Source organism: Pan troglodytes, chromosome X (assembly GCF_028858775.2).
Source record: "Pan troglodytes isolate AG18354 chromosome X, NHGRI_mPanTro3-v2.0_pri, whole genome shotgun sequence".
Classification (NCBI taxonomy): domain Eukaryota; kingdom Metazoa; phylum Chordata; class Mammalia; order Primates; family Hominidae; genus Pan; species Pan troglodytes.
In genome coordinates, this window is record NC_072421.2 from 137,236,488 (window position 1) to 137,252,032 (window position 15,545).

Below are 15,545 nucleotides of genomic sequence, written 5' to 3' on the forward strand. Positions count from 1 at the left end.
TGCATTTCTAACAAGCTGCCCAGTGACAATGGAGCTGCTATTCTATAGACGAAGCTTTGAGTAGTGAGGGCCTAATATACCTCATCATTCCTTTATTCCATATTTCTTCAGTGTATACTGCTAATACCATAACATTTTATACTTACAAATATTTTGCTGTATAATTTTATTCACTAAATAAAGAGACATGAATGATGTGTTCTCTTTCTTTGCTCCCCTACTCATATATTAATAGCTTACTTACGGGGCTGAAAACAGCAACTCAATAACCAATGAAGAAATAACTTGTAAACACCAACTATAAGCACACTATATAGAGAAATACAAAGAATTATGGACTAATCTTTTTATGGAGAATAGAAAATCTCCTTAGATTGATAGAAGCATACATGAGAGAACTACCTAACCAAACAAGATAATCAATGGTTGATGTCCAGTTATTGAGACATATCCACACAGGAAAGAATAGTGGATTCTTTGTGAGGTGCAATATCTAAAGTAGGACTTGAAAAACAGGGAGTAAAGAGGTGATGTAATAGAATGTATGTTGGGGTGCACTGCAAAAGCACGTTGAAAAGGTCACTTAAGGCCTCTGGTGTGGCCTGAATCTGTGACTAATGGAGAACCACCAAAGTTTTCAGAGCGGATATGATATGGACAGTGCTTCACTTAAAGATCATTCATCTGGCAGAGGGGCTTAAGGGATTTCATGCATGATGTACTAGACCTCTGATGTGGGTGGGGCACTAGAGGTGAGAATGGGAGTATGAATATGGCTTGGGGGCTGATTTGAAGGGGAAAGGGCAAAGGAGCAGAAGCTGGCAAAGGTGACTGAGTCTGAACCCTGTGTAAGTAAGTAAAGACTGTGCCCAACTCCAAACAAATAACCAGGAAGATGGGCTGATCTGAGACAGTGACAGTAAATTAAGTTTTCCACAAGCCCTGGCTTTTACAAAAGTGTCCTCAGGGCTGTTGAATGGTGCTAGAGACTGAATTGTGTTTCCCTGAAAATTCATGCTGAAGCCCTACCCCCAATGTGATTGTATTTGAAGATAGCACCTTTAGAGGGTGAGGCCCTCATGATGGGATTTGCATCTGTTATAAACTGAATTGTGTTCTCCCAAGATTCATCTGTTGAAGCTCTTAACTCCCAGTGTTGTGGTATTAGGAGGTGGGGCCCTTGAGAGTAACTAACTGATATGGTTTGGCTGTGTCCCCACCCAAATCTCAACTTGAATTGTATCTCCCAAAACTGCCATGTGTTGTGGGAGGGACCCAGGGGGAGGTAACTGAATCATAGGGGCCGGTCTTTCCTGTGCTATTCTCGTGAGAGTGAGTAAGTCTCATGAGATCTGATGGGTTTATCGGGTTTCCGCTTTTGCTTCTTCCTCATTTTTCTGTTACCGTAGCCATGTAAGAAGCGCCTTTTGCCTCTCGCCTTGATTCTGAGGCCTCCCCAGCCATGTGGAACTGTAAGTCCAATTAAATCTCTTTTTCTTCCCAGTCTCGGGTAAGTTTTTATCAGCAGCATGAAAACGGACTAATACAGTAAATTGGTACCAGTAGAGTGGGGCGTTGCTGAAAAGATACCCAAAACTGTGGACGCAACTTTGGAACTGGGTAACAGGCAGAGGCTGGGACAGTTTGGAGGGCTCACAGGAAGACAGGAAAATGTGGGAAAGTTTGGAACCTCCTAGACACTTGTTGAATGGCTTTGACAAAAATGCTGATAGTGATATGAAAAGTAAGGTTCAGGCTGAGGTGGTCTCAGACAGAGATGAGGAACTTGTTGGGAACTGGAGCAAAGGTGACTCTTGCTATGTTTTAGCAAAGAGACTGGTGGCATTTTGTCCCTGCCCTAGAGATTTGTGGAACTTTGAACTTGAGAGAGATGATTTAGGGTATCTGGCAGAAGAAATTTCTAAGGAGCAAAGCATTCAAAAGGTAACCTAGATGCTGTTAAAAGCATTCCATTTTAAAAGGGAAACAGAGCATAAAGTTCAGAAAATTTGCAGCCTGATGATGCGACAGAAAAGAAAAACCCATTTTCTGAGAAGAAATTCATGCCAGCTGCAGAAATTTGCATAAGAAGCAAGGAGCCTAATGTTAATCCCCAAGACCATGGGGAAAATGTCTCCAGGCCATGTCAGAGACCTTCACAGCAGCCCCTCCCATCACAGGCCCGGAGGCCCAGGAAGAAAAGTGGTTTCATGGGCCAGGCCCAGTGTCCCCGTGCTGTGTGTAGCCTAGGGATTTGGTGCCCTGTGCAGCTGCTCTAGCCATGGCTGAAAGGGGCCAACGTAGAGCTTAGGCCATGGCTTCAGAGGGTGGAAGCCCCAAGCCTTGGCAGCTTCCACATGGCATTGAGCCTGAGGGTACACAAAGTCAAGAACTGAGATTTGGGAACCTCCACCTAGATTTCAGAATATGTATGGAAACGTGTGGATGTCCAGGCAAAAGTTTGCTGCAGGGATGGGGCCCTCATGGAGAACCTCTGCTTGGACGGTGCAGAAGGGAAATGTGGTGTTGGAGTCCCCATACAGAGTCCCTACTGGGGCACTGATTAGTGGAGCTATGAGAAGAGGGCCACCATCCTCCAGACCCCAGAATGGTAGATCCACTGACAGCTTGCACTGTGCACCTGGAAAAGCCGCAGACACTCAATGCCAGCCTGTGAAAGCAGCCAGGAGGGAGACTATACCCTGCAAGGCCACAGAGGCAGAGCTGCCCAAGACCATGGGAACCCACCTCTTGCATCAGCATGACCTGGATGTGAGACATGGAGTCAAAGTAGATCATTTTGGAGCTTTAATAATTGACTGCCCTGCTGGATTTCAGACTTGCATGGGCCCTCTAACCCCTTTGTTTTGGCCAATTTCTCCCATTTGGAACGGCTATATTTACCCAATACCTGTACCCCCATTGTATCTAGGAAGTAACTAGCTTACTTTTGATTTTATACAGGCTCATAGGCAGAAGAGACTTGCCTTGTCTCAGATGAGACTTTGGACTGTAGACTTTTGGGTTAATGCTGAAAGACTTTGGGGGGCTGTTGGGAAGGCATGATTGGTTTTGAAATGTGAGGACATGAGATTTAGAGGGGCCGGGGGCAGAATGATATGATTTGGTTGTGTCCCCACCCAAATCTCAACTTGAATTGTATCTCCCAGAATTCCCATGTGTTGTGGGAGGGACCCAGGGGGAGGTAACTGAATCATGGGGGCTGGTCTTTCCTATGCTGTTCTCATTATAGTGAATTAACTCTCATGAGATCTGATGGGTTTATCAGGGGTTTCTGTTTTCGCTTCTTCCTCATTTTTCTCTTGTCGCTGTCATGTAAGAGGTGCTTTTTGCCATGATTCTGAGGCCTCCCCAACCATGCAGAACTCTAAGTCCAATTAAACCTCTTTTTGTTCCCAGTTTCGGGTATGTCTTTATCAGCAGTGTGAAAACAGACTAATACACTGACTTTAGATGAGTTAATGAAGGTGGGGCCTCCATGATGGGATTACTGCCCTTATAAAAGGAAGAGACAGCAGAGGGTGGCCATTTGCAAGCCAGAAAAAAGCCCTCACAAGAACCCAACCATGCTGGCACTCCAATCACAGAACTTTAGCCTCCAAAATCGTGAAAAATAAATTTCTACTGTTTAATCCATCCAATCTATGGTATTTTGTTATGGCAGCCCAAGCAGACTAAGACAAAAGGAGAAGTAAAATGCACATACTTTGGACTATCTTTATAAGTACCATTTGGCTAAAGGAAAAAGTTTCTCATAGGCAATTAATAAAAACCTATTTATTATCACTGATGCCCAAGTACTAGAAGAACAACAGCTGTTTTAGAATTGGCCACAGCCTCATGAATGTGGGCTAATCATTTTTAAAGCTTGCTTAAACATTAGCGATGAGGATACAGATATAGCATAGTTGTTATAAGCATGGGATCTGGAATTGGAGAGACTTTCTGAACTTCTTCTTAGCTGTGTGATCTCTATCTGTGAAATGAAGAAAATACGGTTGCCTAACTGGGTTGTTAATGATGATTAAATAATAATTATCATACAAAGCCCTTAACACTGTTCCTGGAACATAAAGTGTGCTTAAGAAATTGAAAATAATATTGCTTAGGGATATTTCAAGTTAGTACAGACACATCCAGTGGCATTTCAAAAAAGGAAATCAATTTGCTTATGGCCAAGGTAAATTCAAGTAATTGGTTTAGACAAAGCTGACCCTTGGTCAATGGGAAGTATAGAAAATATATCTCTGGGCACTGAATTATTGTTTATCAGTGGCTTTCCCTGACACCTTTATGTTCCACAAGTTCTTCCTAGTTGAAAGTAGAGTCAAAGCGGCCATGTCCTCTAAAGAAAGTGGCCACGTTAACAAGTATTTGATTCCATTTGGAGCTCTGGGGTATAAAAATGCACAGAAAATGGCTCCAGAACCTCAAAATGCATGAAAATTGTCATAAAGATTGATTTTATTACATTCAATTTAAGAGACTGAAAGGAATATTTTTTTCTTAACATGGACCAGGCCAGAATATCAACATTGAATACCTAGACTCTAAACATTTAAAAATTGAGCTATTTTTCTAAACCTTCCGAAATGTGCAGTTTTCTCTTAAGTTAAAAGAAAAGGTGGAAAGTGCCAAATAATCTCAGATGGGCCATTATTCAAGTCCTCAGGGACGATTTTAACTTATAAGGATAAAACACCTGCAAACAGAAAATCATGCATTACAGAAAATGAAGCCTTTTGTATATGCAGCTGTGATTTACATCTACACCAATGTCTAAATATAAGAAACTGATGTACTTTCTTACTTTTTAAAGCTTCTAGTACTTTTAGGAAACTCATGCAGCAATTTCTTACGATATTCTATCAATAATTCATGTAATCGATCTTCTTTCCTTTCACTTTCTTCAATGGTTTTTGTGGTTAGTTCTAAGAGCTCAGTGTTGGTCTGGAAAAGGCGGCAGGCATAGCATGTGGATTTAGCTGTCTCCATCTTGTCCCCAGTGAGCACCCAGACTTTCAGGCCTGCTGCATGCAGAGCTTCAATGGTCTCTGCAGCTTGATCTTGTAGCCTGGGAACACAAAAGAAACCTTGTGATCTTCTAAAATTCCTGACAAAGATTCTACAGGAAGGCTTATTAAAGAGAATATTTTTATAATTCACAGCAATTCTAGAGTCCTGACATCTTATCACGGTTGACTTTCATATACATCCCCTACTCATTCTGAGTGTTGTCTCGGGCATAATTTTACTTATTAAAGCAAATTTCAAACAATGAGGTTCTGAAAAGTTTGTGACACCTTGGGTAACTGGTATCCAATGGCAGAATTGAGTATCATCATTCTAAGCTAAAATGTTCAGACACATTTGTACTCAATGTCACTTTAGCATGTTTCATTTTATATCTAACCATACCAATTAACATCACTTAACATCATTCAAAGTATAAAGGTCCAAACATTCTAATCAGATGATGAGGGAAATTAGTGAATCCCTATCCTTGAGGAGCTTTAAGAACAGGAACATGGGTTTTCAAGGTGGCTGACTAGGGACATCAAATGCCAGTTGTCCTCATAAAAAAGATCAAAGTTACTGGTGAATGGACATCTTCTGAACTGAAAACTGTGGGAAGAGAGCCAGGACCTGTTGGAAAGCCCACAAGAGAAAGCTGGAATACAGAAAAGGAAAGAAGCGAGAGTCTGGCAGAGACTGTCCCTTAAGGAACTCAAAGCCCCATGTAAAGGGTAGGTGGAAATGCTTCTCTGCTTCCCTCACCTTGTGACAATCTGCTGATCATCAAACTGCTGGGGAATCCCTCTGCCCTCCTTACCTAGGACAATGCCATCAGTGGCGATATAGGAGCTTCCCAGGGACAGAGATCCAGGTGGCCAGCTCATGCGGGCATGTCAGTACTCCCCTCAGACCCAAACTTAGAGGGCAGGAACCACTGTGTTTGTGCTGCTGTAGTGGGCCAATGCCCTACCTAGGGGAATCTCTGCCCTTGAGTTATCATACCATCAGATTCCCTGCAAATATACTCCAACCCGCTCTGACTTTGGCAAGCTCATGGGGATCAGTGAGTCCCCAGGGAGCCATGGGATCCCTGGAGATCTATCCCTCGGCATGGACTGCCCCTAAGGGGGAGGTAAGCACAGCCTGCTAAGGGCCCTCCTGGGACAAAAGAAATGTGGGCACAGTGACAATCACTGAAGGGGGTAGCACTGAGGGCCAGGAACAGTCATGGAGAGGGGTCATTTCCCACTGTGTCCACCCCCTGTACACTGTTGTTGATGCAGCCAGCAGCAGTTCTTCCCAGTGGATGGTAGCGCATATGTACCTGGAGAAACTTTTCACCTTTTTCGCAGTGGCTCTACCCCTGCTGAAAATGAGCTCAGGCCAATTGGGCTTTCACAAAGGGTGGGGCCCAACTCCACCTCCCTACACAGAGCAGCAGCATCCCAGCAACAGACAGGTAAGCTGCAGAGTTGTCTGCTCTGAACTTGGGGGAAAGGCTCGGCCAAAGCCCATTTTGGTGGCAACCATCAGAGAGATGTATCCATGGTCTGCAGCCACAATGTGACCAGGAACCAAAGGATAAAGTCTATACAAACTGAAGATTGTGAGCCCTACGACAGGGGCATAATGGAGAAGCGGATCATGTTCCTACCTGCACAGGATGAGGAGCTGGTGCACCCCTCCTTGTTCCTTTCCCCAAGACCCAGCATACCCCAACCTGATCTCCAACCCCTGCCACCATCCTTCCCTCAGGGTAGGTGCTTCCACTCATCATCTCCCAGAGGGAGAACTGACTCTTACTCTTAAACTCCACCTACCAGACTGAAGCCTGAACTGCACCACCAAATAAATAACTTGCTGCCAGAAGGGCTTAGTGCTAGTACACATGCTAAGCTTTCTGACACCTCCACACCCTTAGCCCTGCGGGAGGCAGTGTGTCAGCCCTTGCATCCAATACATCACTACAGCAAACAGCATCTGAGAAAGCCACTGCACTGAAGCTATCCACAACCAAGGAAACCATACAGAGCCTTGCCCCGTCGAAAGCACCCAGAAACAAAGCCAAACAATCATAGACAACATATACCACAGTCATATCCTCAAGGGAAAAAAGAATTAAAAAATAAAAAATGTCTCATCCAAACTACAGCAAATTCAAAAATAAGAAGCAACAGATCCCTCAGATGAGAAGGAATCAGTGTTAAGAACTCTGGCGGTACAAAAAGCTGGGGTGTCTTGACACACACAAAGGATTGTACTACCTCTGTAATAATACAGGCTAACCAGAATGAAAAGTCTGAAATGACAGATAAGGAATTCAAAATATGGATTGCAAGGCAACTCAACGAGATCCAAGAGAAAGTTGAAACTCAACACAAAGAAACCAGAAAAATGATTCAGGATATGAAAGATAAGGATAGCTATAATAAAACAAACCAATTAGAACACCTGGAATTGAAAAATTCACTACAGCAATTTCAAAATACAGCTGGAAGCTGTAACAATAGACTAGACCAAGCAGAAGAAAGAATTGCAGAGCTTGAAGAGCAGTCTTTCAAATTAATCCAGTCAGATAAAAAAAAAAAATTTCAACATGAGCAAAGTCTTTGAGAAATATGGGATTATGTAAAGCAACAAAATCTGTAACTTCTTGGCATTTCTGAGAGAAAAGAAGAAAAAAAGGCAATATGTAAAATATATTTGGGGAATAATTCAGGAAAATTTCTTGAACTTGTGCTAGAGGTCAACATCCAGATACAAGAAATTCAGAGAACAACTGTGATATGCTACACAAGATGACCATCACCAAGGCATGTAGTCATCAGACTACCCAAGGTTAACAAGAAAAAAAAAATCTTAAAGGCAGCTAGATAAAAAGGACAAATTACCTATAAATGAAATCCCACCAGACTAATAGTGAATTTCTCAGCAGAAATCTTAGAAGCCAGAAGATTGGGGATGTAGTTTTGGCCTTTTTTTTTTTTTAAGAGACAAAAATCTCAATCTGTCACCTAAAGTGTAGCAGTGGTGCAGTCATGGCTCACTGTAACTTCTGGGCTCAAGCAATCCTCCCACCTCAGCCTCCCAAGCAGCTGAGACTACAAGCACGTGTCACCATGCCTACTTATCTAAAAAAAATTTTTGTAGAGATGGAGTCTCGCTATGCTGCCCAGGCTGGCTGTGAGCTCCCAGGCTCAAGTGTTCCTCCCACCTCAACCTTTCAAAGCACTGGATTACAGGTATAAGCCACCATACCTGGCCCTTAGACTTCTTAAAGAAAAACAACTGCAGCCAATAATTCTATATCCTGCTAAACTAAGCTTCTTAAATTAAGGAAAAATAAAGTTTTTCCCAGACAAGCAAATGCTATGGGAATCTGTCACCACCAAACCTATCCTATAAGAAATGCTTAAAGGAGCTCTAAACACAGAAACAAACGGATGATATTTGCTACTATAAAAGCATATGTTACTAGAAAGTTAACAGATCCTATAAAGCAATTATATACTTGAGACTACCAAAACAACTAGCTAACAACACTAAGACAGGAACAAAACCTCACATATCAATATTAACCTTGAATGTAAATGGCCTAAATGCTCCACTTAAAAGACATAGATTGCCACAATGAATACAAAAATACCATCTGTTAGACAGGGGGTGGTGGCTCACACCTGTAATCCTAGCACTTAAGGAAGCTGAGGCAGGAGGATCACCTGACGTCATGAGTTCGAGACCAGCCTGGCCAACATGGTGAAACCCCGTCTCTACTAAAACTACAAAAATTAGCTGAGTGTGGTGGCAGGCAACCCGTAGTCCCAGCTACTCAGGAGGCTGAGGCAGGAGAATGGTTTGAACCCAGGAGGCGAAGTTGCAGTGAGCCAGGATTGCGCCGCTGCACTCTAGCCTGGGCAACAGAGTGAGACTCTGTCTCAAAAACTTCAACAGACCCATCTCAGGCGTAATGATGACCACAAGCTAAATCTAAAGGGATGGAGAAAGATCTATCATGCAAATAGAAAACAAAAAGGAGCAGGGTTTGATCTTCCTATATCAGATAAAACAGGCTTTAAACCAACAACAGTAAATAAAAAGACAAAGCGGGAATTACATAATGAAAAGGGATTCAATTCAACAAGATTTAACTAGCCTAAATATATACAGACCCAACATCAGAGTGCCCAGATTGATAAAACAATCATCCCTAGACCTAAGGAAAGAGACAGAGAGCCATACAATAATATTGGGGGATTTTAAGACCCCAATGATAGCACAAGACAGATTATCGAGGCAGAAAACTAACAAACAAACTCTGGACTTAAATTGGACTCTTGACCAAATGGACCTAATAGACATTTACAAAACACTCTACTCAACAACTGCGGAACATACATTTTTCTCATCTGTGCATGAACATTCTCTAAAATTGATCACATGCTTGGTCATAAAGCAAGTCTCCTGAAATTCAAAACTCAAAATCATACAGAAGCATCTTCTCAGAACAGAGTGAAATAAAATTAGAAATCAATACCAAGGGGAACTCTCAAGACCACATCAGTACATATAAACTGAACAACTTGCTCCTGAATAACTTTTGAGTAAACAATGAAATTAAGGCAGAAACCAAAAAACAATTTTGAAACCAAAGAAAAGAGACACAATATACCAGAAATTATGGGACATGTCAAAAAGCAGTGTTAAGAGGAAAGTTTATAGCACTAATTGCCTACATCAAAAAGGCAGAAAAATCTCAAATGAACAACCTAATGTCACACCTAAAGGAACTAGAAAAACAAAAACAAACCAGACCCAAAGCTAACAGAGGAGTAACAAAGATTGTAGCAGAACTAAAGTAAATTGAGACCAAAAAAATCATACAAAGGATCAATGAAACAAAAATGAAAAACAAACAGACCAGTAGCTAAATTAACAAAGAAAAAGAGAGGATTAAAATAAGCACAATCAGAAATGACAAAGGTGACATCACAACTGATACCACAGAAATACAAAAGATCCTCAGAGACTATTATGAACATATCTACGAGCACAAACTGGAAAACACAAACGAAATGGATAAATTCCTGGAAACATACAACCTCCCAACATTGAACCAGAAGGAAAAAGAAACCCTAAACAAGCTATGAAACTGAATCAGTAATAACAAATCTACTAATCAAAAAAACCCAGGACCAGAGAGATTAACAGCAGAATTCTATCAGATGTATATAAAGAAGAGTTGGTACCAATCTTATTAAAACTACTCCAAGAAAAATCAGTGAGGTGGGATTCCTCCATAACTCATTCTACAAAACTAGTATCATCCTAAAATAAAAATTTGGCAAGGACACAATAAAAAAAGAAAACTATAGGCCATTATTCATGATGAACATAGATGTAAAAATCCTCAACAAAATACTAGCAAACTGAAACCAGCAGCACATCAGAAAGATAACTCATCATGATCAAACGGGTTTTATTCCTGGGATGCAAGGACGGCTTAACATATGCAAATCAATAAATGTAATTCACCACGTACATAAAATTAAAACAAAAATTATATGATCATCCCAATAGATGCAGAAAAAATATTCAATAAAATTTGACATACCTTGATGATAAAAAAAAAAAACCCTGAGAACAAACTAGTCATCAAAGAAACATACCTCAAAATAATAAGAACCCTACATGCAAACCCACAGCCAACACCATACTCAATGTGCAAAAGTTGAATGCATTTCCCCTAAAAACTGGAACAAGACAGGGATATCCACTCTTACCACTCCTATTTAACAGAGTACTGGAAGTCCTAGCCAGAGCAATCAGGCAAGATTGCTGGAATACTACGCAGCCATAAGAAAAGTAAAATCGTGTCCTTTGCAGCAACATGGATGCAGCTGGAGGCCACTATCCTAAGTGAAATAACTCAGAGGCAGAAAATCAAATACCACATGTTCTTACTTATAAGTGGGAGCTAATAAATAAGTACACATGGACATAAAAATGGAAATAACAGACAATGGGGACTCCAAAAGGGGGAAGACGGGAGGGGAGTGAGGGTTGAAAAACCACCCATTGAGTATTATGTTAATATCTCAGGTGATGGGATCAATGGAAGCCCAAACCCCAGCATTACACAATATAACCACATAACGAACCTGCACATGTACTACCTGAATGTATAACCCCAACCCACCCTCCAAAAAAAGAGGAACGCCAATCATCCTGAATGTGAATTTAATTATAATTCTTAAAGACGACAAGAGAAAAACGATACTTTCCTCTGGGTTTCTTTTGGCCACAGAATAACAATGAAATTAGACTAAAGGAATTTCATTAGAGTTTCAATACCTTTTAACGTGACTAAATATATGTTTGTAACTTTTTAATTCTCATAATTTGCATATATAATATTTAGAAAATTCTAAAAATATTAAGAATTTAAAACTTATTATTTCAAGCAGATCAATGGCAGTGTCCTGCAATCAAGTCTGAAAAAGGTCAGCCTGTAAGTTAAAAGCATATTATTTTAAAGTATGCAGGCCAGGCACGGCGGCTCATGTCTGTAATCCCAACACTTTCGGAGGTCAAGACAGAAGATTATTTGAGGCCAGCAGTTCAAGACCAGCCTGGCCAACATGGCGAAACCCCGCCTCTACTAAAAATATGCAAATTAGCTGGGTGTGGTGGCATATGCCTGTAATTCCAGCTAGCTACCCCGGTGGCTGAGGTGTGAGAATCACTTGAACCCAGAAGGCAGAGGTTGCAGTGAGCCGAGATTGTGCCACTGCACTCCAGCCTGGGCGACAGAGCAAGACTCTGTCTCAAAAATAAATAAATAAATAAAAATAAAAATAAAATAAAATAAAGTATGCAAAAACATACTCTGGTCTGTTGAACCAGGTTAGATTAAGCTCTCATGTCGTTCACTCTACCTTAAATTTCCTTTCAGCTCACCTATCTCTGAAAATCTTACCCCTTTGTCTAGGCACCAGCTCAAACAATGGCTGTAGTACCCTTCCCTAAACATGTCAAGACTATTTGATAATATGTGCATAAATATATGGATAGCTTAGTAAATATTCAAAAGACCTGAGTGAAAACTGATTCATTCTTCCAGGTTACATGAATTTACCTTAAAAATCATTCCTACTGGCTGGGCGTGGTGGCTCACGCCTGTAATCCTAGCACTTTGGGAGGCTGAGGCGGACAGATCACGAGGTCAGGAGATCGAAACCATCCTGGCTAACACAGTGAAACCCCATCTCTACTAAAAATACAAAAAATTAGCCGGGCGTGGTGGCGGGCACCTGTAATCCCAGCTACCCTGGAGGCTGAGGCAGGAGAATGGCGTGAACCTGGGAGGTGGAGCTGGCAGTGAGCCGAGACCGCGCCACTGCACTCCAGCCTGGGCGACAGAGCGAGACTCTGTCTCAAAAAAAAAAAAAATTAATTAAAAAATTAAAAAAAAATCATTCCTACTAACAGCTCAAAATCTGGTGTAATTTTTCATACTTGCTATAATAAATAAATCTTTAAGTCCACTTAAACAATAAAACTAAAGATTTCAAACTTCGAGATTAAATTACTAATCTGGGGCAGATCACACCCAAAACACTGGTCATTAAAATAATAAGAGTATCATTTTCTAGTTACTTGTCTTCAACTGCAGTGGCTCCAATTAAATTCATGTTTGTCTCAATATCATCGAAAACTTTTTCCATTTTTTCTTCTCTGTCTTGTAAGGCCATTTTTGCCTCTATGAGCTGTCTGTTAATTCTTTCATAATCATCTGGAGCAATTTCTTTGAAGGCTACACAGAGTGTCCGATACCCATCCTAGGAGTAAAGTAGGAGATCTGTAGTTATTCTAATAATAGTTGGAAAAAAAAAAAAAACACACACTCTGTAAATACTCTTGCTTTAGCCATATGTACAAGAGAAATTCTGACACATATTTAGTGTGAAAAAATGAAGAAATTACAACTGAAAAGGTAACATTCAATTAGGTTCAGAAAAAGGAAGTAACAGTTCTTTTAACAAAGGTTGTTGAAAAGTCTTTTAAGGCTGCAAATTCTGACCTGAAACTTGCTCCAGGAAAATGTTTTATATTAAGATAAAAAAAAGTAATATTATCAAATCCCCAAATACAAAACATAGACCACAAAAATAAGCTAAAATGTATTTAAACTGTCATTTAAACAGAAATCCAATAAACATAGTCATTTTCAACATTTCTCTGCTTACTTATTGGTGGGGGAAGGAGTATAGGCTCACCATTGCATTACGTTCCACATGGACTTTAGTTAACTCAATTTCATGATTTTGCACTCTGGGAAAAACTGCCGAGTCTGCTCCTTTACAAAAGAGAAGTATGTCTCCTAAAATAAAGAACCATAGTACTTGACTTAGAATTTTAAGGCTGGTATTGTGGTTTTAGTAAGAGTACCTTTTAAAGCGGTCTCTCTCACCCAAGTGTTGTATATTCTGAGCACGCCTTGCAATACTCACCTAAATGGAATGAGAAATCTTGGCCTTCAGTCTGTCAGAAAGGCATGTACCACCTCTTCAAGGTCATTATGAACACAATTAATAAGCCAGAGTTTACAATAGGCACCTCTGTTAAAATATACTTCCTCCCACCAATTCATGGAGGGCTGGGCTTGTGTCAAGGAGCTGCATCTGAATTTCTTCTGAAAATGTATGCCAGGTGCAGTGGCTCATGCCTGTAATCCCAGCATTGTGGGAGGCTGAAGTGGGAGGATCATTTAAGCTCAGGAGTTCAAGACCAGCCTGGGCAACATAGGGAGACCCTGACTCTACTAAAAATTAAAAAATTAGCCGGGCATGGTGGTACACACCTATAGACCCAACTACACTGGATGCTGAGGTGGAAGGATTGCTTGAGCCCAGGATGTCAAGGCTGCAGTGAGCTATAATCTTGCCACTCCAGCCTAGATGACAGAGTAATACCGTGTCTTAAAAAAAAAAAAAAATGCAGTGAAGCCATGGCCTAGAGCACACATATGGCATCTACAGATGTCAAGAAGAAAGCTCAAGCTCAAACAAGCTGAAATAATTTTGAATAAACTATATTAACTAGCTTCTAAAACAATGGCTTGATAGTTTTTACTGATGAGAATAGCTTTGTAGAATGCTGGTATAATTGCAGCTTTAGATCACTTCACACACCCAGGAAATATTCACAGTTGTGCACTAAGACAGACACTTTATCCTTATAAGGGAAACAACTGAGGTCAACAAATTAAAAAGTGTAGCTCTGAGGTCAATGACCTTTGTAGACCAGTTCCACAGACATTTCACCATTTGCTGTAGAACATGTGGACATGCACACATAAGAATAGCAAGTATTTGAAATGTTGTGTTTTTTTTTTTTTCATTTATTCTTACACATCCAAAGTGTATTTTAAAATTCACAAAACAAACTCCATGGTCACTTATTAAAATCAATTTCATGACTTTGCAATCACACCACAAAGTATGAATTAAGTGGGATATGTTCCCCCAAGGATCTGTCTGTATCCTCCCATTCTGACATTAAGGAATTTAGAAAATTTAATAGTAAAACGTAAATTACTGGGAAATAAATCAAAAATTTTTAGAAAACAAACCACCTCGGCACACCACACACACACGTATCTGAGAGCCTTCGAATAAAGCAGGATTGCTCGCCCATGGGTCTTGCAGAATCTGAGCAGAAGGCAAACCACCATGGTGCCTCCAAAGACATGAGGGAGCCCAGGATTACAGTACCAGTTCCCCTGCAAAGGGCAAGCTTTACTCTGCTCAACAAAGAACCTGAGCTCTGGAGTGAAACTGCAATGCCATTTCCCAGAAACCAGGCCCTTAGTCCTCTCTACCTCACCTGTTTCCAGGGAGTGTCAAGCAGTAGGGGAACCAGGAAGGTCAGTGAGGGATAACAAGCAACTCCCTATACTCAAGGATTCTGCTGCTAGTAATCCCAAACCATCCAACTATGCTGGGTGGCTGCATGTAAACATTACTGGTAGACTGGTCAGTACCCTGAACCATATAAAAGTCATCCTTTCAGTTCCTGTTCGAACACCCAAGGCAGACGGATATGGTTCTGCTACCAAGAAAAGGCACACCCTGTCATAACAAGGGTTCTGTCACTAACAATTTGGTAAACAGAACATCTGTGCTTAAAAAAATACATGAAAGCATATGCAAAAGCTACTGCTTTGCATGACTTTCACTAATCCTACACTACTACATGAAATGATTCTCTTTCCTGAAAGAGTGAATCAACCAATAAGCCTACAAATGAACAAAGAGAAAAATTCAAGCTTTTCAGACATGTACCTTCTTGAGTCTTCACAATTACACTCATACGTCGCCGGACAGCATCAAAGTTTAAGGTGTGAAGAAGTTCATATCTTTAAGAGAAATGAGCAAAGTAAAAAACCTAGAATATACTGAGAAAAATAAAGCACAACAGAAATATGTTAAGATATTTAAACATCTTAA

At 40.7% G+C, this 15,545-nt stretch overlaps 1 protein-coding gene across 20 annotated transcripts in view; it reads right to left on the minus strand.

Moving 5' to 3' along the window:
* ATP11C (ATPase phospholipid transporting 11C) overlaps nucleotides 1-15,545 on the minus strand; it is a 206,048-nt gene that overhangs the window by 43,389 nt on the left and 147,114 nt on the right. For all 20 annotated transcript variants that reach the window (XM_063804128.1, XM_054676238.2, XM_063804121.1 and 17 more), the window contains 4 exons: nucleotides 15,381-15,454; nucleotides 13,314-13,417; nucleotides 12,694-12,875; nucleotides 4,832-5,095 (listed from right to left, as the gene is read on the minus strand). In XM_063804128.1, the coding sequence (XP_063660198.1) occupies nucleotides 4,832-5,095; nucleotides 12,694-12,875; nucleotides 13,314-13,417; nucleotides 15,381-15,454 (624 nt within the window). The remainder of the gene's footprint in view (nucleotides 1-4,831; nucleotides 5,096-12,693; nucleotides 12,876-13,313; nucleotides 13,418-15,380; nucleotides 15,455-15,545) is intronic.